This window comes from Ictidomys tridecemlineatus, chromosome 11, assembly GCF_052094955.1.
Source record: "Ictidomys tridecemlineatus isolate mIctTri1 chromosome 11, mIctTri1.hap1, whole genome shotgun sequence".
Taxonomy (NCBI): Eukaryota; Metazoa; Chordata; class Mammalia; order Rodentia; family Sciuridae; genus Ictidomys; species Ictidomys tridecemlineatus.
Window position 1 is genome coordinate 20,176,016 of NC_135487.1, and position 26,882 is coordinate 20,202,897.

The 26,882-nt window shown below is 53.1% G+C and overlaps 1 protein-coding gene across 15 annotated transcripts in view; it reads left to right on the forward strand.

Moving 5' to 3' along the window:
• Ptpru (protein tyrosine phosphatase receptor type U) overlaps positions 1-8,718 on the forward strand; it is a 170,174-nt gene extending 161,456 nt beyond the window's left edge. For all 15 annotated transcript variants that reach the window (XM_078025724.1, XM_078025726.1, XM_078025725.1 and 12 more), the window contains 6 exons: positions 276-449; positions 2,864-3,004; positions 5,449-5,574; positions 5,715-5,872; positions 7,206-7,341; positions 7,578-8,718. In XM_078025724.1, coding sequence (XP_077881850.1) covers positions 276-449; positions 2,864-3,004; positions 5,449-5,574; positions 5,715-5,872; positions 7,206-7,341; positions 7,578-7,640 — 798 coding nt within the window. In that variant the 3' untranslated portion in view covers positions 7,641-8,718. The remainder of the gene's footprint in view (positions 1-275; positions 450-2,863; positions 3,005-5,448; positions 5,575-5,714; positions 5,873-7,205; positions 7,342-7,577) is intronic.
• The last annotated feature ends 18,164 nt before the right edge of the window (positions 8,719-26,882 follow it).

Here is a 26,882-nt window from a genome sequence, read left to right on the forward strand (position 1 = left end):
CCCGTGCTCAGCCTGCTCTCACTTTTTCCTCCCAGCAGCCCCTGGAAGGAGGCAGATTATTTTCCCGTTTTACGGTTGAGGAAAACTGAGGCCGAGGGCTAAGGTAGTTGTTGGGGGTTATGTGGACGGCAGGGGGACGGACTCCGCTCTCCAGAGCTCAGCCCTGGCCCTGCCCAGCCAGGCCTCCACTCTTGTGCCTTCTCTCTAGACCTCAGTGTCTGCATCCACCACATGGGGTTAACTGCCCTGCCCAGTGTCCACTCTGCCCTTTGTAGACGCTGAACTCGGTCACGCCGCCGCTGGACGTGGAGGAGTGCAGCATCGCGCTGCTGCCCCGGAACCGGGACAAGAACCGCAGCATGGACGTCCTGCCGCCCGACCGCTGCCTGCCCTTCCTCATCTCCACTGACGGGGACCCCAACAACTACATCAACGCAGCCCTGACTGACGTGAGAGCTCGGGGGTGCGGCGGGCTCCGGAACTCCCTCTCCCAACAGCGCCCGGAAAGGACCAGGGAGCAGAGCGCGGGCTCTGGTTGGGGGCACCCTCTGCCTATTGAAGGCTCAGGGGGCAGCCCTCCTACCCCTGCTGACCTTCCTCGGGACCTTGTCCAAGCCAGTGACCCCTCAGGTGTTGCTCTCAGCACGCGGGGCTCTGGGTGGGGAAGCCCGGGTTGGGCCGTCTTCAGGATCCAGACCTCAGGGGCCTTGGCTGGGGAGGCCTTGAAGGTTTGGGGCTGGACTGGGAACCCGAAGCTGGGAGCTGGGAGAGTGTGTCCTGCAAGATGCCGCTGGAGCCTGCTCCTGGTCTGCAGTGGGGACGCGCTCCCTGGTCCTACCTGGTGTGGTCTGAGGGCTCGGGAACCATTTAGAAGTCCCTTTTCTTGCCCCGCCACCCCCACTCAGGGGGCTGCACCTCCTTTACTGTGTGTTGCAAGCAGAGTGGCAGACGGGTGCTGGGGCTCCAGGGGCTGGGGATGCCGCGGGGAGGAGCCCGTGAGTTCCACCCGTGTTCTTCTCCCCGGCTGGAGCCAGCCGAGGTGTTGAGTCAGGTGTCAGAGTCAGGTGTTGCAGATGAGACCAGAGAATGTGGCTTCACCTTTGTCACGTGGGCTGGGTGTGCCCTTGCCTGTCAGCCTGTCTTCGGCTGTACACACACAGGCCGCCCCTCCCATTAGAGGAGGGGGCTGAGCTGAGCAAACCAGCCCGGGGAGGAGTGAGCAAAGGGGGGCCACCCAGACATGGAGACCAGATTTGGGGAGCAGAGGGTCCCTGCAGGCCCAGGGAAGTGTGCTCTTGATTGCATGGTCCCTCAGCAGGGACAGTACGGGACATGGTGGCTTTCTCTCATGAGGGCAAGTCCCGCCCTGTGGCCCAGGGGCTTCCTGGTGTGAGCTGAAGGGGAGGGGAGAAGCCCCGACCACTGACCACCTGGCAGCCAAAGAAATGAGAGACGTGGAGAGGCCTGGAAGTCACTGTCACTCAGGCTGGTGCAACGATGGGTGTCTGTGCCTGCTGAGGGGTCCTGGAGAGGTGGCATAGTTTGGATACGGACTTAGGAGCCCTGTGGATGGTCTCCCATCCCTTCTTTGGCCTCATCTGCATGTTTGAGGGCTGGAAAGGAGGTTCTCTGAGGGTCCTGGGTTTCTGAGCTGGGCAGGGTCATATTGCAGCTCCCTGGTCCTGGGTGAGAATGGTGCCTTGAGATGGAGAAGCTGCGGACACAGCCCTGCCCCGACCTAGAGTCACTGATGCCTCAGCCAGTGTGAGTGCCTGGCCCAGGAGCCCCGAGGCCTTGATTCTTGGATTGCACTGGGCCTGTCTGGGGATCCGCCTGGATCTGTGCGGTGGTCAAGTCTTCAAGGAGCCCCAAGGGCACCCAGGCCTGGTTTCGGAGTCTGGTTGGGGCTGTCCTTGAGGAGCTGCTGTTTAGTGAGCTTTCAGAAAGTCCTAGGACAGGAGCTGGTGCTCTGGGGAGGGGTGTCTTCTTTCTCTGTTGGCCCTGTGCAGGGTTACACAGAGCCGATCAAGGTTTGCTCAGGATCAAGGCCAGAAGAATCCAGACAGGGCCAGGGTCCTAGGAGCTTGTGTTAACCTCTATAGGGTCAGGAGGAGGGCTGGGGTCAGAAGACTGTAGGAGAGGAGCTCAGGAGAGGGAAGGGGACATGGCACAGGATGGGGCAAGGCAGGACACTAGGGGACACTTGAGGCTGGAGCTCTGGTGGAGAGAAGGCTAGGTGCCAGCTCATCCTACAAGGTGAGGTCAGGAGCAGGGTACAGAGTCAGTGCCTGTCCCAGCCTGGAGAGCCGGAGTCGAGATCTCAGGCCATGGAGTCGGTCTAGAGATTCATTTATTCAGAAATATTTATTAAACCCCTAGATGTGTGTGCAATCTCTGTTCTCTTGACCTTGTATTTTCGGGGCAGTACAATCAGTAAATGAATATACAGTGGAACGTCATGCACTGGAACTTTCTAAGAGAACACCAGGCAGGAGCATTGAATGTTGGTTTGTGTGTGTGAGCGTTTTTGAAGAGGTGGCGAGGGAGGGCTTCTTTGAAGACGTGAGTTCAGCAGAGACCAGAAAGAAATGAGGGAGAGCCATGCAGACATTTGGGAAATCGGATGAGGCAGCAGGTGCAGACGCTGAGGCCGGGCCAGCTGGCTCCACCCTGGGGACTGGTTGCTGTTTTCGTTTGTGGGGGGTCTGGGCACTAGAGGCCTGGGGCCCACCTGTCAGCTCAGGCCTCGGTGTGCCGAGCAGCCTCTGAAGTGGTCACTGCAGATGCGGGAAGATGACCTATGGCAGAGCTCAGCCCACTCCAGGGGCAGTGTACCGCCCACTGAGTGCTGGTGTCCCTGCAGAGCTACACGCGGAGTGCGGCCTTCATCGTGACCCTGCACCCCCTGCAGAGTACCACCCCTGACTTCTGGCGCCTGGTCTACGACTACGGGTGCACCTCCATCGTCATGCTCAACCAGCTGAACCAGTCCAACTCCGCCTGGGTGAGGGCCCCCGCCGGCCAAGGCCTTCATGGGTTCAAGGTCACAGTCCCCCAAATCAAGAGTTGGGGCCCAGCTGCACCACATGTTGTTGTGTGACCTCAGTTCAGTCATACTCTGTCCTAGAGCCTCCGTTTCCTTGTCGTAAAACAGGGGTGTCAGACTGGAGCAAAACAGCTGCTTTTTATGGAGCATCCGCAGTAAGTGCGGACTCTGCTTTGCACTTATGGTCTCATTTATGACCGACAATGACCTTGGGGTGGGGATATCTCCACGGTCACATAACTAGGAGCTGTGCCTCCCATCCTGCCTCATTCAGAGGTTTTTCCAGGAACTTTATCAGTATCTCAACTAAACTGCCAGACAGGGGGCCTTTGGCTAGAGTAAAATTCAAGCCTCCGATTTCTTGATGGTTTGACCTACAGTCACTTAATTTACCTCTTTGAGCCTTAGTTTCCTTCTCTGTAAAATGGAGACCATCACAGGAGCTTTTATTACAGGGCACTGTGCTGTGTCTGCCTGTGTGGGCACGCTGAATGTGGCAGGGATGAATATGAACAGGTGACAGTTGATTCTGAGGTTGGCCAGACACTGGCTTGGTGATCTCAGCCTGGTGATGGCCCCTTTCACGCTCCCCATTTCCTTTTGGTCCTCCCAGGGCTGGAGCCTCCTTAAGTACAGATGTCCAGTCTTCTTACCTGGTTTGATCACATGCCCTAGGACTTTGGACCTCCTTACACTCTCCACTTTCTGCCCCAGGATGTCAGGAAGATTTTTTTGTAAAATAAGCACAATGACCTCCTACTGATGATGTGGAGGAAGACTGTAGCTGGCTGTTGTGTCCCCTCCCCGTCAAGGTACTGGGGATTAAACCCAGGCACATGCTAGGCAAAGTGTTTTACTACTGAGCTACACCCGCTGCCATTTTATTTATTTATTTTTTGAGACAGGGTTTTACTAAGTTGACCAGCCTGGCCTCCAAATTACGATCCTCCTGCCTCAGCCCCCTGAGTAGCTGGGATTACAGGTGTGTGCCACTGTGCCTGGCTAGCTGGGCTCTTTATGAGTCAGGCTCTTGGCTACATGATAGGACCCTGCAGGGAAGGGACCTAGGCCCAGGGTGGGGATCTGGAGAGTCCCAGGTGTGGCAGGGCAGACATCTATCTTTGCCAAGATGGGGGACAGGGACTGAGAGGGACCTCGTAGACTTTGCTCATTGCTCATCAGATTGCTCAGGTATTCAGCCAACTTTTCCCAGGGACAGCTCCCTGCCAGTGGGCAGACAGAGGACTCAGCATCTCCTAGATCTCATGGTCCAGGAGGAAGCAGGTTGAGAAACAGGCCCAGAGGAGAAAGGCTATTGTGGAGCTGGCCTGGGGACAGCGTGTGAGGAGGGCTTCCCAGATGAGGGAGTGTCCTGGTCAAGATGTGGGGGAAGGGAAGTGTTCTGCGGGTGAAGTGGTGGGAAGAGCCTTCTGGGGAGGGAGTAGCACGTGCCAGGAGTTGCTGGGACCCCAGGTGGAGGGAGGAAGGCAGGGTCTGTCTTGGTGGTCAGAGGGAAGCCGATGGAACTTGGAGTGTCATTTGGGATGCATTCAGGGGCCAGCCTCAGTAGTGACGGTATCCTCAGCATCTCTGTCCCTGACACATGCTGAGTATCTGCCACATGCCAGACATAGCACAGAGCAGAGTGTCCTTATGCTCCTTTCCCATGGTCCTCATGGTAACCTCATGAGAACGGGTCCTGTGATGGGCCCCGTTTTACAGAGAAGGAAACTGAGGCTCAGGGAGGTAAGTGAACTTAGCCTGGTTTCACAGACGGAAGGTAAGATCCTCTCCTGGGTTCCAGGCAGAGAGGAGCTAGACCCCGGGGCTCCTGGCTGATCCACCTATATTGTGTGTGTATGTGTGTGGGGGGACAGGTGCCTCCCCTGCCTCCAGTCTGTGGTCTGGCGGGGGCAGCTGTGTGGCACCCTGACTCTGTGGGGCCCTGGGGCGGGGGTGGGGTGCCGAGCCCTGTTGCAGCATGAGGGATACCCCACCTCTTTGAGCCGAGGGCAGAGGCAGTGAGAGAGAACCTGAGGGGCTGGTTCTGGAGTGAGCGGGGAGACCTGGGCCTATTCCTGGAAGGTGGCTTCATGTATAGGTGCATGTTTTGCACACGTGTGTGTGAGTGTGTGAAGGTATAGGGTTCTAGCCACACGGCCATGGGCTCCACTGCCCTGTCTGTGACTGGTTGGTCTTGGCTGATCTGATGTGTCAGTGCTGGACACCTGGGGGCAGGTGTGTGCTGCAGCTGGTGGGTGGGTTGTGGAGAGGGGGGACTGGTGAGTCTGGAGTGAGTAGGTGGGCCAGGGTACAGGAGCAAGCAAGGAGCCCGGGTGGGGTGGCTGTGGCGGAGTCCTGGCTTGGCTCTACCAGCTCCGCTCTCTCCACACTTGCCCCAGCCCTGCCTACAGTACTGGCCGGAGCCGGGCCGGCAGCAGTACGGCCTCATGGAGGTGGAGTTCGTGTCAGGCACTGCGGATGAGGACTTGGTGGCCCGAGTGTTCCGGGTGCAGAACATCTCTCGGGTATGTGATCCGAGGAGCCCAAGGGTGAGAATGGGATGAGAGCAGCTGGGGCAGCCTTGAGTGGCCCTCTTGAGGTCACTCATTAGGGGCCCCTGTGACTCCAATGGTCACATCCCTTTGGCTGGCTGCCCACGCCCCAGCTGCAGGAGGGGCACCTGCTGGTGCGGCACTTCCAGTTCCTGCGCTGGTCTGCCTACCGGGACACGCCTGACTCCAAGAAGGCCTTCCTGCACCTGCTGGCTGAGGTGGACAAGTGGCAGGCGGAGAGTGGGGACGGACGCACCATCGTCCACTGCCTGTGAGTGCCTGTGTGCAGGGACGGGTGGGGGGTGGGGTCAAGGAGCAAGGGCAGAGGTCCAATCAAAGGCCTCAAGGCTGGCACTGGAACCTCTGGGCTCCCAGATGGCCATGGGCTGTCCCCAGCCAGCCAGGTCTGGCACTTTCTTCCCTGGAGGAACCCAGTTTTCAGGTGTAGACTTGACCCTGAACAACTGGCCGGTACCCTCTGTGAACATTGGATTTCACCAATTAAGTTTTTTGTCAGAAGTTTTCACCTCATGAGATCGAAGCATAGTTTTTTATGCCAGTGGAATTCCAGCCTTTGCTTTCGCAGGCACACAGGCAGTGTCCCCTGCCTCCCCTTCTCTCCCTCCTTCCCTTGCTCCCTCCCTCCTAGTGGTGAGGGGCCATGTATCCCCTCCCTTCTTCCCTCCCTCCCTCCCTCCCTTCCTTCCTTCCTTCCTTCCTTCCTTCCTTCCTTCCTTCCTTCCTTCCCATCATGCCCCATTCACAAATCCGTGCAGTGGCTCCATTCAGTCATTTCTTTGCTTCCTGCTTTTTCATGCTTCTGGTACTTACCGAGCACTCCCAGTTCCAGGCCAGGCACACTAAGGGACTGAGTCAGCCTGGGCTGGACCCTCAGGACTTTCAGATCTAGCGGGAGTGAACCCTGGAGAGGGGGCTGAGGCCAATTTGGTCTCCCATCCCCAAGGGACGCCCCACAGGGTGCAGTCTTAGGACAGAGCGTGGCTGGGGGAAGCCGAGGGTCTGGGGAAGCTGCCTCGTGTGTCTGCGCTGCCCAGCGGTGAACAGGCTTCCCGTGTGTCCATTTTCCATTTTGCTCTCGGTGTCTGCTTTGCTGCTCCACTGCCCTTCTCTGTCATTGCCATTGTGTCTCACTGTCATTCCTTTCCAGTGTGTATGGCCTCCTTTCTCAAGGAATCTGCAGTCCGTTCCTCCTCCAGGATGTATTTTCTGAGATGACATAAAGCTTTAGATGTCATCCCAGACTCTGAGCCGCCTCTTTAACCTGGTCCTGGGGCCACCCTGTGGGCGGTGCCTCTCCCTCTGTTCCCGCCAGGCCCCGCCCCACCCTTTGCCCCCTCCCTCTTTGGATCCTTAGCCACACCCCTCACCTCTGGCGTCTATGGCCCCTCCCCTCTTATTTCCTTAGATCAAACCTTAACCCCTGGGCCCTTTGGCTCCTCCCAGCCCCTGCCCTTGGCCTTCAGCCTCTCTGACACTGCCCCATCTTTTGATTGCCTGGCGTTCCCCTTCTCCCGTAGGTGCCCAGGCTCCACCCACCCCTGCTCCCAAAGCCCTGCCCCAAACCTTTTGTGTGTGTCTTTTAGAAATGGAGGAGGCCGCAGCGGCACCTTCTGCGCCTGCGCCACGGTCCTGGAGATGATCCGCTGTCACAGCCTGGTGGATGTTTTCTTTGCTGCCAAAACGCTTCGGAACTATAAACCCAATATGGTGGAGACAATGGTGAGGGGCCGCGTGTCCCATGCCCAGCCTCTTCTTTCCTGGTCCGTGCTTGGCCAGGTTCCGCAGCACCCATCCTTCCCTACCTGGTCCCCGCCTTTGGGCCTTGGTCTGGTCCTGCGGTGCCAGAACGTTGTCCCGGTTTTCCCCTTCCCCGGTGGTGGTCCAGGGCTCCTGCTTGCCCTCTCCCCAGCACAAGGGAGGGGTCAGCTCATGATCCCTTCTCTCCCTCTCCTCAGGATCAGTACCACTTTTGCTACGATGTGGCCCTGGAGTACCTGGAGGCTCTGGAGTCAAGATAGCGGGGCCTCTGGCCTGGGGCACCCACTGTGCACTCAGGGCCAGGCCCACTGGCAAAGAGGACTTGTCCCCCCAACTCTGCTCAGCCATAGTCCCACAGGGAAAGTGCCGGAGTGGACGCTGGGCCATCTTGATGGCCTCTTCCACCGTGTACAGCGCCTCTCACTGTATCTGTGGGCAGGCTATGGGCCAAGGAGGAGCTGAGCAAGACTTCAGCCCAGCCCCACCTCCAGAGGGTCCTGCAGGCCTGGGCTGAAAGACCTGGCACTGCCGGGCACAGTGACTGGGGCTCAGAACGGCCAGCTCTGGGAGACCCAGGCCAAGACCCTTGACTGCATACGAGCCCTTGCTAGAGATGAGCGAGGCCTTGCAGAGCGAGTGTCCCAAGCCACAGGAAGACAGGAGGAGGGTGTGCTGGGCTTGCCCCCTGGAATCCCGACTGGACCAGCCCCTGAGGGCTCGGCCCTGATTTGCCAGTGGGACACACTGACCATCCTCTTCAGGGGAACTGCCGTGCCCTCCTTCACCCCACTGCCTCCTGCAGCCCTGGGGTATCTTGCTCACCACCCCTCTCCGCTGCTGCTTCCCGACGTGTGCTCTGAGCTTCCCAGAACCAGGATCTGCCCGTGCCTCCCAGCCCCCCTCCCTGAGCCGCCATCTGCAGAGTGAGGTCACCTCAGCCCTCTCTTCCCTTAGCCTTCAGGCCTTCATGGCTCGGTCATGCTCAGCTTGGCCAGTGACCGTCTGCGAGGCTGACCCACAGCCCCTGGGGTTGAGGCCCCTTTGGCTCCTGGTCAGGCTGCTCCCCGGGGCGGGGTGTGCTGGAGCCGAGCTGGTCACGTCCCCTAGTTCAGAAGAAGAACTGAATGGAGGATCGATGCTTTTTGTTTCTTTTGTTATTTTTTGATGGGTGGGTGGGAAGGTCTCCTAAAAATGGGGCAGGCCACACCCCCATTCCGTGCCTCAGTCTCCCCATCTGTAAACTGTAGATATGACTGACCTACCTCGCAGGGGGCTGTGGGGAGGCATAAGGCGATGTTTGTAAAGCGCTTTGTAAATAAACATGCTCTCTGAATGCCACCCGGCAGCCCTGTGTGTATCTGACCAGACTGGCCATGCTCGCCTGCCCCCAGTCTCCCAGTGCAGTGGGGCTCAGAGGCCTGGGGTCTAGTCTGTTCTTAGTTTTTCTCTCCACAATGTGGCGTGGTGTGTTGTGGACCAGGACGTGATTCAGGGTTCTTCTACGTGCAGAGGTGGCTCCAGGGCACCCTGGCCACAGTGGCCTCCACCCAGGCCTCTGAGGCAGTTCCTCAGACAGTGAGCTTCTTCTGGAGACCCCCAAGGCCACAGAGCTGCCTGTCACGCCACTGGAGACCTGGTTCTGGGTTCAGTTCTTTCTGGGGCAGCAGCATGAGAGGCTTAGGCTTTGGCATCAGAGACACAGACCAGCTGTGAGACCGTAGGTGTAACATGGGGACAGACCTGTTAGGTTGATAGTGATCGAGGGTCTCATATGGTACTAGACATGTTGAGAGGGCTGTTTACAAACACGTGGCAGGGACAGGGACAGACAAGGAACATCCCTGCTGGGGTTAGGATCACCCAGCTGCCCCAGCCCAGACTCTGTCTCCCTTACGCACAGAGTGGAAGGAGGAGGGGGCTGGCCAGAAGGGACCTGAGTCACTCCTGATTCCATTGCATACTTGTGTGACTTAGAGCAAGACAGTTCTTGTTTCTGGGCCTCTTTTTTCATATGAAAACTATGATAAATCTGTTCACCCAGACTTTCTGTGGGTCAAAGGATATGACCCTTCTAAGGACCTCACAATTAAGTTTCCTTTAATCTGAGTTAAAAGTTTATCTGGCAGTTGTGACCCCACTTGGTGAGGGCACAGACTGCCTCCCTTGCCCACATTTTGAACCGTCTTTAAGCTTTACCTCATGAGCCTTCAATGTATGTCACCAATACTGGCCGTGCTTTGACCAATAGAATGTGTCAGAAGTGACAGGGTGTGCATCCTGGATCCCAGGCCTCAAGAGGTGTTGCAGTTTTTGTCTTTGTCCTGGAACACTGCCATGTAAGGAAGCCTGTCTAGCCTACAGGATGGCTTGAGGGCACCTGGAAGAGAAGCAGCCCATCCCATGAATAGTCATTATCAACTGCCAGACTGTGAATGAGGCTGTCACAGACCTTCCGGCCCAGCTGATCCCAGCTGATCTGTCAGGTGAGTGTAGCCACTTGATTAAGCTCAAAGAAACTGCCTGAACAACCTCTAGATTTGGGAGAGATAATAAACAATTCCTTTCTTAAGCCATTAAGTTTTGGGATCATTTGTTACGTACCAAATACTAACTGATACATACAGTTAGTGTCTACAGCTGGATACAGCTTTACTCTTTGCCCCATTAGTGTGAGCTGCTAAAGGGCAGGGAGTATTCTGTGTTCATCTTGCATATCTGTTATTCTGTGTTCATCTTGCTATATCTATTGCCTAGCAAAGAGGTTGTCTTGGAGCTGGTGCTGGGGAAATGTTAGCATTTGGAGTGAAGGAAGAGGGGGTGTGGGCCTGTCTGCCTGCCTGCCTGACCTCATGTGGCCTTTCAGAGGAGCTGGGGAGTGGGCTGTGTTGCAAGAGGGCCAGCTCCGGAATCAACAAGCCAGAGTCCACCCCCAGTCCCCCACCCCACCAACGGAGCAACCTTGCATAGTCCCCTGAACACTGTGCACTAAACATACCTACTCACAGGATTGGTTGTGAGGTCTAGAGATAAAATACTTAAAAAGAGCAAGCATCGTCTCTGGTGACATAATCGGCCCTCAGTGCAGGATAGCTCATGTCATAATACAGATGGTCCCTGATTCAGGATGGTTTGACGTAGGAGTTCTTGACTTTATGATGGTGCAGAAGTGATTTGCATTCAGTGGAAACCATGCTTTGATTTTTTGGCTGTTGATCTTTTCCTGGGCTATTGATAGGCAGCGTGATGCTCATTCCCAAGGCTGGGCAGCAGCAGGAAGCACAGCTCCTACCAGCACATGGTCAGAGGGGGAAGAACTAGTGCGCTCCAGGGTGCCGTTGCCCGGCTGTGATGTTTGGTGGGTTAGGTAGACTGAATGTATTTTCGACTTGGGATATTTTCAGTTTACCTTGGGTTTTTTGGTAGGACACCATTGCTAAGCTGAGGAGCATTTGTGCTAATGTCCATGGATAATAAGAATGATGACCATTACCTTTTGGTGAGTTTTACTGTGTTTCAAAACTTACAGTCTTGATCTCTAACTTAATTCACATGACAACTTTTTGTTGTTGTTGTTGTTGTTGAACTCAGGGCGCTTGACCACTGAGCCACATCCCCAGCCCTATTTTTGTATTTCATTTAGACACAGGGTCTCTGCTTAGTGCCTCTCTTTTGCTGAGGCTGGCTTTGAACTTGTGATGATCCTCCTGTCTCAGCCACCCAAGCTGCTGGGATTGTAGTATGTGCCACTGTGCCCGGCACACATGACAACTCTTTAAAGTAGGATTTCTGCCTATTATTTTTAGAGATGAGGAAATGGAGGTTCAGGGAGTGAGTTTACTCGCCCAGGGTCACTTGGCCATTATGTGGCAGAGCTGGGACTTGAACCCATGTTCAGGCTGACTCCAAGCCTGGGTCCTGCCTGGGTGGTGTCCAGAGCCGGAGGATCTCCTCCATGGCTAACCCGAGGCCAGGCGTTGGCTTCCAGCTGCTGTGAGATGGTGGCCTTTTGGACAAGGTGCCCTGGAGCACAGAGAGAGGAACGGCTCAGCAGGCTCTGTCCAGTCCCCTGGGGCCGAGCAGGTGAGGCATAGACACCCCTACCTCCCACCTTAGCCTAGATAACAGGGTTTCCCTGGGCACAGCAGGCCGCTGCCGTCCTGCAGGAGCTGAGTTTTCTCTTTATGCCATAATAAATATAGCTGCAGGAGCTGCCAAGGCTATTGTCACTTTGTATGACCTGTGCTGGCCACTGATTGGGACGCGTTATACTTCCAGCTGCCCACGAGACAGAGTCATGACTTTGAGGGATGCAAAGGCCACTGAAAGCCCTGGTTGAGAGGGGCCTGGCCACTTTTTGTCACTGGGTACTTCACCACTGACCTTGATGGACAGGAGCTTAATGAGCTTTGGCCCCGACACCCCATGCCCGAGGGCAGTGCAGAAATCATAGTGTTTCCTGGGCAGACTCAACGGGTCCAGGCCAGGCTGTGTCTCGTGGGTGAGGTGGAAGGAGGGCTTTGGATTTGGTGAACTGCAGAAGCAGCGCTTTATTTGGCACTTACAGTGTACTGCCGATCGCTTTGTGAGGTTGTGACCTGTCAGCCCCCAGTGAATTCTGGGAAGGAGATACTGTTTTGACCCGTGTTGCAGGCTGAGGCAGTGTCAGCAGCTGCCCAAGGTCAGAGAGCCACGGAACAGTGGCATCCCAGGAACAGTGGTGGCCAGAGCGAGCTATGAAAACAGGAGGCCAAAGCCTGCCAGAGGACCCTCCCATGGACTCCAGCTGCTTGGGCCTAGGACTGAGCTCCAGGACCCCTGGGTCTGACCTGGCCTCTGCCCCTCTTGTGGGCTTCTTTGCTCTTGAGGTCTCATCTCTGGTGCTCAGGACTCTGACCACCGCCTGGACACCCTTTGCCAGTATCCACATGGCTGGCTCCTTCCTGGGGTCCAGGTCACAGTGTCCATGTTCCCTCCTGAGATTTCCACCCTGAATGCCCTGGATGGCCCTTCAGCCTCCTCATTCCTGTCACTCAGGGCCTTCCTCCTGTCTGTGCCTCGCTGCTTTCTCCCAGGGGAATTAGCTTTTAGTTTGTTGCCTCCCCCATGAGACTGGGAGCAGCCAGTGTGCTGGGGCCATGCGGATCTTGTCCCAGTGTCTCCTGCACGGGACACAGGATCAGGCACATGCCAGGTACCCAGTGAGTGTTTGATGAATGAATACAAGTTGTCGGGTGGGGACTCCAACTCAGGTCCATTGTACCCCCAAGCACATCATGGTCTTGCTTCTGGATGATCCAAGGACTCATGCCAGCCAAGGCCAGGTTCCAGTGCCCGCTGGGCTGCCACCATGCTGTGTGGCCTTGAGCAAACCTCTACCCTCTCTGGGGCTCCGTCTCCTGATTAAGTGGGAGTAGGTGTTTCAAGGGGGGAGTATTGGGTTCAGCATCCCTCAGTGACATTGGGTCGATGTTGCTATCTGGTGCCCAGGCCACTGGCCTGAGCATCTGCCTTCTGAGCCTCATGAAGTCTTGGGCTTCAAGATATGGGAGCTTTGTGGTCTGGGTTTCAGTTGATGGGCCCGTGCACCTCCTCTGGCAGGTCCTTGAATTACACCCACTGCAGACCTTGTTCCTCATCTTCCTAAAATCCTGAACAGTAGACCTCCCCCAGACCACTTGGCAGGAGGAGACAGGTTTGAGAGAGGCAAGACAAACCACCTAAAGCCACGTGGCTAGAAAAGAACCAAGACAGGATTCAAACTCACGTCTCTGGACGCCAAGGCCATTTCTCTCAAAATCATTGTGGAAATCCTGGCAGAGCGAAGGCTGAACCACATTAACTGCTGGAAGTCTGCCTTGTCCGTCAGTCCATCTGCTCTCCTAACGCTCGCTAAAGCCGGGCTCAGCCACAAATGCCATAAACAGGCTCAGCGGAGGCCCATAATCACAGAGCCTCCTGGGCTTGGGGCCTGGCACCTTGTCGGCCTTCAGGAAAGTGCTGCTTAATGAACGGTTGGATGTCTTGACTGTGCAGATGGTGGGGCGGCCTGACTCAGCGAGCGCCAGGGAGCTGAGAAAGCCTTTTCAAGAAAAATGAAATGTGTCTCAACTCACTTCCCACTTATTCCCAGGGGTGGGAAGAGGGAATCTGTCCAGGAATTTTATTTTCTGTTCATTTGAAAGTGGAACAATGTGGCTTTCTTGAGCTGCGTTGGGTATGTGGCTTTATATTTTCTTTTTCAAGAGAGCTGGGGACCATGTTTGCTCCCCAGGGCTCCAGCCCATGACTGCTTCTCCCCCTCCAAAAGGTACAGAAACCCCTGCCCCTCTGGCCTCTTCCCTGATCATCTCTTGGCTCCCTTCCACGGCCACCTCTGTCTTCTCATGCCACTTATCAGTGTGTTGTTTCTGAGCTCCAGACTGCCCCTCTTGGCCCTGCTTTGTGATCCTAGAGCTGGACCTGGAAGCGGCTCTTGTCCGCTGGAGCAGTGTTAGGTGTGGTCAGTAGAGGGCGCTAGAGGGACATTGTGAGGCGATAGCATCAGGAACGTACCTCTCTTCCAGGTCTGGTCTTCTTTCCCTCTTTTTTTCCCCCTCAGGAGCCAAGGCCCAGTGCCCATCACCTCAATGGACCAGCTCCAGTTGTACCCTTGGGCCTCCGTCTCCCAACTGGGAAGCTCTTCTGCAGACCTGCCCCACTCACCCTCTTGGATCATGCTCCCACCCAGGGGCCACTGGTATAGACCGGGGTAGGCTACACTGCCTGGCAAGTTTCTTAGCCACCAGGGGCTGCAGGTTCCTGTGGCCGTCACACCCTCCTAGAAGAGGTCTGAATCGAGGGAGGACCCTTTCCTGAGGCCTTGCTTCCTCCGTTATTCACTCGGCCTCATCATGGACATGGTAGCTACGTTTTCGCACTTGTGCCTCTGAGTCCCCTTTCAGTAATTATTTGCTAGATCAGAATTCTTTATGTCATATTTTCCATGTCGGGCTCTGACTTCTCACTGGATGCTCGTGGATACAGAATTAGGGGCAGGTAGTCCCAGGAGACAGACCCTCAAGTGTGGGATTTTGATTGGTTTTCATGGTGCTTTGGGCTTGAGCACCGTGCTGAGCTCCTTGCCAATGGGACACAGGATGCTCCTAACCTACAGCACAGTGGCATCATAATGATGCCATCGCCCATGATGGATTTGGGTGCCATGCCAACTGAAGCAACAGTCTTGGGAGGCCAAGGGATGATGACTGCCCTTGACCTTTACATCAGTAACAAGGACTGCAGGGACTGGTGTGGGACGGACCCTTGAAATCACTGGAGCACTTACTAGAAAGAAAACGACAAGTTCAGGTTCTTGAACTCTCTGCTCAAACCACCGTTTGAGAACCACCGAGTTTCCCTGTGATTTGTAAAAAGAATCTCTTGTTTCCTGTAGCCGAAGGGCCGATCTTGCTGAAAATGAAACCCAGAAGTTAATTGTGTGGGTTGAACAGTTTTAAACGTCAGTGAAATTTATAGCCTCACCAAGTTTCTTATGTGAAAGTTCGTGCATAAATTGGGGAAGAATGGTATCCTGAAACTTGGACTAGGGACATCTGGTTGGACTCGGATAAAGTGGAGAATCTTGAATCCCTGAGTCACCCCGAGCCTCCCTTGCCAATGGAAATAAATTTCTCTCTGGGCCTCAGAGACTGGTTTTCCTTTGTTTGGAAATTCTGGGATGACCTTATATGGGACAGATGCCTTGGAAGGGGGTGATCAGTTTCCTTAAGATATACTACTAGGACCCTTGGAGGCCCAGAGATCCTTCACTACCTGTCACGACCCCCCTTGCCCGCAAGGAAGACGCGACTCAGGAATCTTCTTTCAGCAGTTTATTCAGGCCCTTGATATTCTTCTAATGATTCTTCTACTACCCGGAATAATAATTGGATGCCCCTCCCAGCCTTAATAAAGCACCTCGAACCCCAATGCAAAGCTGCCACGTGTACCCTTCTCACAGGGTGCTAGAAAATGACATGCCAACTTTCTCTGATAAGGAGCTGGGAACACGCCAACTCTCTTTGATATGGAGTTGTCCTTCACAGACCACAACGGAGCCAGCGCCATCATGTAATGGCGACCACAGTCCGCAGGAACGGCTCACCACAACTACCATCTAATCTAAGTGTACTTCATGGGGAAAGGGTACACACTGGGACCCAGGAGGAGATAGCTCACCCAACAGAAGAAAGGAAGGAGTTTGCTGATGGCGAGATTTGACATAATCCTGGGGAATGTACGTGGGAGTTGGTTCTAAGGGTAGAAGAGAATACACGCTCATTCTGAATTCATGGAGGTGGGTTTGGTATTTAATGTGTTAACTTGTGCAGCTGAAGTTGGCTCTAACAGCTTACTTGGTTGTCTGGCTGAAACTTGGACTTGAAAGGTGGCTTATATTTAATCAACTTGAGATGCCAGAGCTTCTGTGGCATAATATAGAAGAGGGGATCCAAAGTTTTAAGGAGATGGATATGGGGGTGGGTTTATCATGTGATCTGCACCGCTATCCTCAGATGGTGTTTCATGGAAATTTCCAGAAGACAGTCTTAACTAAGGTGTGGAGGAATGCCTTGTTGAAGGGAGAACCTGTCCAGGCTTTTGAGTTTGCTGTCCTTCATAGGAGACTTCCTGATTTCATGTGGATGATAATGTTCTGGAGCCACAGAGGCTAAACCATGTTGCTTAGTTGCCAAGGGCCAGGATGTAAATGGCAGCACAGATGACCAGTAACTAGAGTGCCTTGGTCCATAGGTGTCTTTCTTGGTGGCTCACTGGTTGCTGTGACTGTCCCAAGTTGGACAGCCTACTAGGCTATGGCTTGATCTGTATTATAGAGAAACCAAGCCACCAACCTGTAATACTGGTGAAGAAAACCTGACTTGAATTATGTGTTGTATAGTGGCAGCCTCTTATCCAGTTTCCAGACCTCAGCCAAGCTCACAGATCAGAGCCTCTTGATTGATGAGGATGTAGAGAAAGTCCCTGCAGCAGTGCTATAATTATGTTCCATATGTCTTCCTCTAAGCTTTTCCACAGGGTCCTGTGGCCCTTTGCTAGAATGACTGCACTTGGAAAAAGAAGGCACTTGGATCTCTGGGGATTACTGGACATGGACTCTGAATTTATGATGATTCCTGGGGCTGCAAAGTACCACTGTGACCTACCAACGTGTTGACTTAGGTGATCAGGTGATAGATGCTCAGCCTGTGTGTCCAGTTTCTGATTATATAATTGAAGGAGACCTTCTTGGTAACTGGAGGAAGACCCACTTTGGGTCTCCACCTCATGGAGTGAGGTCCATTATGGAAGGAAGGAGCAGAAGTTCTGGAGCTGCAGTCTCTCTATCATGATAGTGACCTGGAAGCACTTCTCTATCCTTGAGAGAATTGCTGAGGTTAATGAAATCTTGAAATATGCAGAAGCCATGATCCCTATCCCACTCCCACTTAACTTGCCTATTTGACTTATGTGGAGGTCATATCAATTTTAGAGAATGACTGGATTATTGTACATTTCATCAGGTGTTGACTCCGATTGCAACTGCTGTCCCAGGTAGAGTGTCTTGACCGGAGCAACCCAATATACCGCTTTGTTTGTAGCCATGGACTTATCTATCCATATTCTCTAGTATAATTTGTGTTGACTGCCAAAACCAGTTTGCTTTTACCTGGAAGGGACAACAATACACATCCACAGTCTTGCTTCAGAGCTTAATCCATTCTTTTGCTTTCTGCCCTTAAATAATCATCTATGTGATCACCTTGACATTCTGCAAAGCATCACCCCAGTGCACTGTACTGAAGGCAAGCTGGTTGCACCTGATGAACAGGAAATAGCAGGTACAACATACGTGGAGGAGAGGGTGGGAAATAAATCCCACAAAAGTTAAAAGGCCTGTAATCTCAGCAAAGTGTCTGAGAGTCTGGTGGCCTGGAACATGTTGAGATGTCTCCTCTGGGGTGAAGGTCAAGTTGCTGCACGTTACACCTGTACCATGAAGAGAGAACAGCACTAGGCTTTTTGGATTTTAAGGGCAACGTGGTGACATTTGCGTGTGTTACTTTGACTCATTGACAGAAATCCCCATAAGGCTTCCAGTTTTGAGTGGAGACCCAAGAAGAATCTGCAGCAGGTGAAAGTTTCAGTACAGATCCTTCTGTCACTCAGTCCTTATAATCTAGTAGATCTAATGACTCTCAGTGTCCATGGCAAGTAGGGCTGCTGTGTGGAGTCTCAGGCAAGTCCCCAGGGGGAATCGCAGTACAGACTGCTAGGATTTTAATGTGAATTTATTCCCTTTTATGCAGATAACACCCCTTTTTCTTCAGAGATACAGCTTCTGTTTTGCTACTGAATGTGGTACAAACTGGATGCCAAACTGGGACGTCCAGTGACCATGCAGCACAGATTCCTATTTAGGAACCTTTTGATGCTACAAGCTGTAAGGTTAGCTCTGCACAGCAGCCACCTATCATCAAGTGAGACTGACATTTAGCCGTGAGTTGTAAGAAGAGCTGTTGGTTCCAACTCATTTACCATCGACTCCTGCCTCTTCCTCCAGTCCCGCCTGTGCCTTTGTCAGTGTTTCTTATGACCTGTTGGCTGAAGAGCGAAAACTCGAGCCTGGTTTACAGATGCTGCTGTACAATATACCACCCCAAATAGAAGAGGGAAGTAGTCCAGTCCCATGAGGGGTGACCCCGAAAGACAGCGGTGAAGAAAGCTTCTTTTCAGTGAATGGAACCTTGAAGCAGTGTATTTGGTTGTCCATTTGGGAATGAGAGATGGCCAGAAGTGTGGATACCCACTGACTGAAGAGCAGTTGTTCAATGTGTGGCTGGATGGTCCAGGACTTGGAAGGGACAGGGACTGGAAGACGGGCTACAAGGAGTTCTGGAGAAGAGATACAGAGGTGGACTCCTCGGAATGGTGTAGACGGTGAAGATCCGCGTCTCACATGAACACTCACTGAAGAGCGTCCACTGCGGCAGGGATTTTCAATGATCAGGTGAACAATATGTTGTGCTCATGGTTGTCCGCTGACCTCTTTACCCAGCTTTCCCTGTGCTTACCCAATGGGATCATGACTAAAATGGCTCTAGCGGTGGGGACCTAGGATATACGTGGACTCAAGAACATGAATTTTCCTTTCTAAGGGCTGCCTTGGATATTGCTTCTGCTGGATGCTTAGTCTCCCAAAGAGAAGGGCCACACGAGTCCCACTGCCTGGCTCCATTCCCTGGATGGACCAGTCATCTTCTAGCAGCAGGTTGATCTCAGTGTACTTATTCCCCATATAGGGAGCAGAGAGCCTTCCTTACTAGGACAAAGTCATTTTCTGGGTGTGGATTCGCTGGCCCTGCTCGTAATGCCTCTGTCAGCACTGCTGTCCGGTCCACGTGCTCATGGAATTGCCTCCTGCACCACCGCATTCGGCAGAGCTTACTCTTCCCAGGGAGCTTACTGCACCACAAAGGGAATGCAGCGATGAGCTCATCCATGGAATCAACTCTTCTTACCACATTACTCATCACCTGCAAACGGATGGTCTAATTAAAAGTTGGAATGGCTTACTGAAGGCTCAGGTGTGGCGCCAGTTGGGAGACAGGCCTTGGAAGGAGGCAGTATGTGCTTTGACTCAGACACCACTGTACGGTGCTGCCTTTCTCTTTGTTAGAATACGTGGGCCATTAATCAAGGGATGGAAGTGGGTGGTGTTCTCTGTCAGTGAAGCTTCAACTAGGAGACAGAAGCCACATTGCATTAACTGAAGGAAAATAAAGGAGAACTCTAAGGAATAGTATTAAGGGTGAAGGAGAGTATGCAAGAACTCAAACCTGGAAGGGAGGGAGGAGCCTCCCTCTGGCTGGGACTCAGATCACTGGAGGGAATGTATTTACAGCCCTTTGGATGGTGGGAAAACTCACGGGGTTGGGTTGTACAGGCCAGAGATGGTCTCGTGGTGGGTCAAGGCTAGTGGGTAGAGAACTGCCCGCTGAGGTGCTGATGAAGTTTGGAAGCTGCCTGTGGGGCTTGCTGTTGAACTTGCTGGGAAGCCAGTTGGGGCACTGGTTGTCAAGAAGTTTTCCAGCATGTTGGGATTGGGGGGATAGGAATCCATCATTGGGAAGACGAGTGGAGGTAAGCTGGGGCTTCCATAGATCTTGCCTTGGGGAAACCAGATATGGAGATGTTGCTACTATCATTAGGGGTGGGGTGCTTCACTGAGTGTCCTGTACGTCACCTAGTGCTGTAGGAGCAGGACCAATTAAAATGCATTGGGGTCAGATAGAGTATTCGGTGTCCTACCAGTGTTGTGGACAAAGGTTAACATCATGCCACCTTGCGAGAGAAAAGAATTGCATCCTAAATGGCCTTGAAGGGTGGATTTGGAGCTAAGAAGCCATAAACAATAACTGGCAAAGCTCTTCTATTATTCTTTATCACCTGCTTGTAGAATTTTTGCGTCTTGTATTAGCAAATATAAATTCTCTGATTGGGAGACCTTTGTTCCCAAGGTGGGGTGACAAACCCAGTGACACAGCATTGGTTCCAGTGAATGGGAGGACGGGACTGCCATCTGGCCATTTGAGGTCCTAATGTTATTCAACAAACAGAACAACACCTCGCTCTACTGGATTGAACGAGTGGTCCTGATTAACTGGGGGAAATTGGGTTGCTTCTCCACAATGGGGCCAAGGAGGGCTGCGCCTGGAACTTGGAGGATTCTCTGTGGCTGCCTCTCAGTAGTTCATGGCCAATTGTAAAGGTTAATGGAAAACTTCAGCAATCCAAAAAAGGCAGAGTAATTGAAGACTCGTACCACTCAGGAATGGGATTGTGGTTCCCTCTTCTCAGTGAAAAAACCCATTTAGCTGAGCTTCTGGTTGAGGTGGGGGAAATGTGGAAGGGGTAATGGAAGGAGGAAACCGTAGGTCTAAATTATGGTCTTGTGGCCAATTATGGAAATGAGGACTGTAGGAGCTTTGCGTATTTTCTCTTTGCTTGCTATGTGTATACATTTATATCTAAATGTCAGTCATTTCTTCTCCTTCCATCTTCCCATTATTATTTATATACATGTCCTTGGAGGTTAACTTTACCATTTACCTTTAGGAAACAATATTCAGGGTACCTGAATTTGGAAGTAACTCATATAGCCAGCGACTGGACGCAATGATGTTAAAACTATGTATCTCTTCACTTTAAGGCAAGTACAAGAACTTCCTTATTTGGACAAAGGAAAACTGCATCTGTGAGGTAGAAAACTAGAGTTGCTTTGTTGTAAGGGGAATCTCAAGGGTGTGTTGAAGGTATGTGTAGAAGACAATTAACCAAAGGCCAGGACTGTGACAGTTATCACCTTAACGTCTCTTAGCTCCAGGTCACCCTTCTTTGCCCTGCTGGCCGCGCTGTAGCAGGACCTGTAAACATTTTTTTTTTTTTTGGTGGTGGTGGGGGGGCGGCTGGTGCAATGCTAATCTCTGCCAATAGAGGGCACTGTAGGGCTACTGCTGGGTGACAGCAGCAGATGGCATTCCTTTTCTGGGTTTGAACCTTCTTCTGTTTTTCTCTTATTCAGTATGGGAGCTGCCTACTTTGAGAGGACATCAGAAGACCAGCTCCACTGCACCATCAGGTGAGGCAATCCTCACCTGGCAGCCAGATTCATAGACCAGCGTTCAGCCCCACCCTTAGTCATTGCTAGAGGTAGTAAAATTCCCATTTCTGTGTTATTTAGCATCCTCTTTCACCCCTGTCTGTAGTTCATCCCCTTTGGTTACTGGACAGTTCTTCACATTATTTTTTTTTAGGTAACTGGTGTGCTCTCTGTTTCCTGAATGGACCTACTCATATCCCCTGCCCTCTGGCCTCTTTGTGACCTCCATTTCAGTCTTCTGATTTGGGCTTCCTCTTGATCTTCTCATCTTGGCCTTTCTCCTCACCTCAGCCTCTCACTGCTCTGCTTGGGAGCGAGCGGCCCCATTACTTGGCAAAGACAAGGATGTGGCATCCTCCCAGCATGCTTTGCAAAAAGGTGGAGTTTCACAAAGAAAGAGCCTTCAGCTCTTGGATTCTAGGCCCAGATTAGGCCCCCAACCTGTGTATATTTTACAGGTGGGAAAGCGGAGGAGAGGTTGCAATAGATGACTGTTCACATCCAAGACGCTCCGATGCGTTTTAAAGTTTTGCCCCCCTCCCATCTTAATTTCCATTATTTTACGTGACTCTCATGAGAACTCTTCTTCTCATGGGTTGGCTGAAGAGATCTCATGATTTCAACTGTATAATTATTCCAGTTAACAAAATGGTTCTTAACTGGGGGCAGTTTTGCCTCCAAGGGGACATTTGGTTATCACCGTAGGGGGTGGCAACTGGCATCTAGAGGACAGAGTTAGGGAGCTGCTCTCATCCTGCAAGTCTCAGGACGGGTCCCACAGCAGTGAGTTACGTGCTGCGTGATGTCAGTGGTGCTGAGGACACATCCTGAGCTATAGGCGCAGAAGCAGAGGTCCCAAGAGAGGAAGTGACTTGCTGAGGGTCACACAGAAGGTCAGCCACAGAGAGAAGGGAGCCCAGGACCCCAGACCCCCAGCTGTGGTCTCTCCAACTATTTCTCTTTCTTCTCCGTGGACTAAAGGTAACAAAGGAAATGGGAAGTTGGCGAGGCCTGTCCCCAGGAATAGCCTGCAGGTCTCTTGCCCCCTGCCTCCTTGAATTAGTCTTTTCTGTTGCTAATAAGGTGATGCCACTTATAAAGAAAAGAGGTTTCTTCTGGAGAGGGGACCCTGTGCGCACTTGTGTCTTCCGGTCTCTCTCCCTCTTATATAGCTCAAGACTGATCCAGCCTCAGGGGCTCTACTCTGATGACCTCATCTGACCCCCATCATCTCCTGAAGGCCCCCCTCCGCCCACCACAAGGAGATTAAGTCCCCACCCTCTCAGTACCTCACAATGAGGATTAAATTTCAACACAGGACAATGCCTTCCTCTGGGGACCCAGTCAACCATAAAGGAACCCCAGCCTTTTCCCAATGCAACCATCTGCTTTCCCAACTTCTGCTCCAAGTTGCTGAGAAGCTGCTGAGAAGCTGCACTCGGTGCTGGCAGCGATGTCAGGGGGCAAGTGCCAGAGTCAGCTGGCTCCTGCGCCATCCTGCCTCCCTCCAGCCTTCCTGCAGACTCCTTCACCTTCAGGGACAGTCACATCCTCCTCTCTTCTCAGGTCCCACCCCACCCCAACCTTCCGCTCTGCTCTGCTCCTCGCCAGGGCTCCCTCCTTCCCTACCCCTGTTCCCAGCCAGCTCAGGAGCGGAACTCAACCATTTCAGGACAAGTTCTGCCCTGGCGAAGGCCAGTCTGTTCATCTCCTGCATCCATTGCTTTCCTCCTATGCTGTCCCTGCATAAAGGTGGCCTGGATCTTGAACCCCACTGGCCCTTTAATTTCTTCCCCAGGATCTGTGGCAGCTGCCTGGATTGGCTGCTGCGAGCCTGCGCCAGCTGCAAGACTCCAACTTGTGCTTCACGCCCAGCTCAAATGTCAGACTTTGTAGCTGCCGTCGCAGATGCTGTCAGTGCCCCACTCTGGGTCCCCTCCGCTGAGTCCTTCAGCTGCAGACGGTTGGGGGCACGCTCTCGGCTTCCCACCCCAGTGCCTGCCCTCATTTCCTCTTTCTCTGGCACCTGGAGATCTTGCTTTTCTGTGTGGCAGGTGCCAGCTAGAAGCACAGGGGGCAGGGTAGATGCCCACACTTCCTCTTTGGGGTGACTAGAGAGGGTCCCCAGCAGGACCGAGCCCAGGCACCCTTGCTGTGGCCACTCAACTGTCAGGTGGCATTGACTTTCTGCCTTCCCCACCCAGAGGCTCCATCCTCACTCATGCTCCTGGGGTCACCTCTCAGCTAAACTGCTGGCTCCAGAGCCCTGGTCTCAGGGCCTGCTTTGGGGGCATCCATCCTAAGACACACCTGTCCCCTGACCCCAAGGGAGGTAGACAGCTCTCCTCTTGCTCCCCTGTGTGTGCTGTTCCACTTCCTGAGACAGTTTCTGCCCTTCATGAGCCCCTCGAGGGTAGAGCAGGCTCCTTGCTACCTGTGTACCTCCTTAACCTGTCATGGTACCCAGCACATCAGGGGCCAGCAAAAGCTTGTCCAGTGGTGAGAAAGTGACTGGGTGAATGGGAAGAGTCTCCAGGGACCCCTGTGCTGGGTGGTGGACCTGCAAAGCAAACTGTCCACGGGTGTGGTCCTCCAACCTGCCTTCCCTCTTCTTCTGAGGTCTGCCCCTTCTGCCCACACCTGAACTGAAGATTGTCACTCTGCCATTGGTCCCTGTCCACTCTCTGTAATGTGGTCTGCCTGGTGCACCCAAGATGCCTCCTGCCAGGAAAAGACCCCAGGCAGGGGAGTGGCCGCCTGGTGGGAGATTTCAACTCTGGCTAAATAAAGGTAACAGAGTGGAGTAAATAGTGCTATAATGTGACATAATTCAATTCTTCCTTCCAGCAGATGTCACTTTGGAAGGAGGGATTTGTCCCAGATGGACTCCAGAGCTTACTGGGAAGCACTGGGAGCCACTGCCCCTGCTTCTGACGTGAGCGGCCCCAGGAAACAGCAATTTCTACAAATGTGCTTATGTCACCTGAGCGTTGGGCCCCGTGTCCAGCAAGAGGAAATACAATTTGGCTGGGGAAGGGGAGCAGCTGCCACCAGCCAAGGATCCCTGCAGACCAGGGCCCCCTCGAAACCCCAGGGGGATGGATGCTTTACCACACTCAGTTTTCAGGAGAGTCAGACTCGGCACCCTGGTTCTGGGAAAGGTCATTTGCAGATGAGAAGCACATCTGCAAAGGAGAGGATGTTTCAGATAGTACCCTGAGCCACCGGGGCTCTGAGCCTGAATCCAGCCAGTGCCGCCCGCTCCCTGGGGGCTCTGGGGAGCAGGCAGGGTGAGACTGGAGACTCCTGTGGAGATAAAAAGGTCAAAAAACGTCTGATATCCTAGACTGACCCCAGGGTATGCCTGCCACTTTGTTACAGACTCTGGCTTGAGATTAGGGACCCTGGCATCTGAGGCTGGTTCTTGCTCCCTGGCCTCAGTTTCCCCATTCAAGGTGCACAATAAACTCTACTTTTCAGGATCTTTCAGGATTCAGAAGAAGCTCCGCAGCACAGGTGTGGAAGTAAACTGGAGAACACAGTGCCCATCTCTCACAGGTGCCGTGAAGTGACGCTGGGACGGGATGGAGCCACATCTGAGCTGCTCCAAGGACTGAAGGGGAAATCGATGTATCGTCTCCCAACCAAGTAGCTCTGGAGCCCCGAGGTCCCCAGGGGGAGTTGCAAACCTGGAGGCCTTGGACTTCATTATGTGGGTGTGTCCCTGAAGCCAGATTCCTTTCACAGTCCCAGCAAGTGACCCGGAATCCCAGATCCCAGGTTGCCTGTCCCCAGGACCTTAGCAGTGCCAGGCTGAGGGCGAAGAACCGGGGAAGGAAAGAGATAAAAAAGGTTTACAAAGGAATAGGGAGGAAGGAGAGGAGCGTGAGGAGAAGTGGGGGAGGAGGAAAAGGAGAAGAAGCATCTGGAGGAGGAGGAGGACTGTTACCATTCTTTGGTGCAAAATGCAAGCAAAAATCGTGGGCTCTGTAACCAGAAAGAACTGAGATCAAAGGCTGCCTCCACCACTCTGTATTTGGGGACCTTTGGGCTAATCACTTTACCTTTCCAAGCCTCAGTTTTCACATCCATGAAATGGGGATAAGAATGCTGCCTATTTCTTAGGGATAGTCTTGGCAAAGTTCTCCGCCCAATAAGCAGTAGCCAGAATGGCAGCAGCAGGGGGCCAAGGAGACCGTAGGTCTACAAATCAGTGTGTTGTCAGGGTGGGGCTGCAAGATCCAGGGGCGCTGACTTTGACAGAGGAAGACTAGAGAGAGAGAGAGCTCGTTCATGCAGAGGAGCAGACAGGCTTGTGCAAGGTGAGAGAAGCCTGCAGGGGCACAGAAACCAGATCACGCACACAAAGGAAGGCAGCTAACGCATTTTTATTATGTTGATGGCATCACGAATTATCTAACGGCAACTGTACTGGTGGGGACGAAGGTTCATGTGCTCATGGTGGCTAAGTTGATTAATACATAAGAAGCCGAAGGCAAATTTCACATTGATAGATCAATCAGGAATGCATAGAAATGGAGAACCCCGAGCAAATGACCATCGTGTCTCTAGGAGACTATGGGGGGATGCATAGTGGTGGGGGCACTGGCTCCGTGGGGGTCACCATGGAGCTCTTACTGGGTGGGCATTCAATATTAAATGAGGTGCAGCAGGTGAGACATTGTCCCCTAAATCCACAGGTGGTAAGCCATGGAGCCTGGACTCCAGCCCAGCTCTGCCCAGGGCCAAGGCTCTGCCCACTGCTCAGAGCTGCCCACTCTAAACATACCTGGGGGGAGGAGTCTTCCCTTAGTCCTGGTGGGCTAGACCGGAAATATGACGAAGGACTATGCCTGCAAGTGCAGAAGGCCCGGGGGGAGGCCCCCACTCCCTGGAATGGTGACATCCTCACAGGCTTCCTCCCCAGCCTCCAGCGCGACTGGCACCCTCCTCCCTCCGCATGGAAACCAGGGTTTTCTATTCTTAGCAGATGTTACCTGGGTGCTGTGGCCCAGGGCTGTGGGTGGGGATGAAACAACTCAGGATGTACACATTTTTGAATTGGGATAAAAAAAAAAGCAGCTAAATATATGTCTTAGATTTTTTCCCTCCTGGGGAGTTGAATTATGAGATGCCAGTTGTTTTAGTATGAAATATGTGTCATCACAGAGTCTATCCACATGCAAATAGAAGCAGTTACACACACGCACGCACGCATGATTGCTTGCGGGCCTCCAGACTTATTTTCCTTTTCTAAAAACTCTGAATAGGAAGTGGAAAAAAAGTCTGAGGAAGTGGAATAAAAGTCTCTGAACTCAAGAAAATATTTTTCCTGGGACCATTCCCAGGAATGCCATACGTAGTACTTACTGTGTTACGCAGCCTAATCTCCCTTTAGTGCTCTTCTCTAACCTCCAGCCCTACCTGGCCCTGAGGATTATGTCCTTGAATTGAAGGACAAGTAGCAAGCAATATTCACCCCACATCCCACTGGGTGCTCAGCTTCATGGGGCCTCTCTGAACCTCCACCCTCATCCAGCTTCAAAGAGGTGGAAGCAGAATAGAAGCTTTCAGATCAGAACTCACCTGTTGAAATGGGTTAATCCAGTTTCAGCACCTCGGACAGACACCCTCTCCCTGCCCCCATTGGAGGAGGCTGTGGCTTGATTTTGATAAGTTTAGGAAGGAGCAATTGGGGCTAATGGTGGCAGCACAAGGGGACAGCCAGGTCATCTAGGGGTCTGCATCCAGATGTTCTGCACCTAGACTCCCAGCCACAATCTCAGGTCCCTCAGCTTCTCCA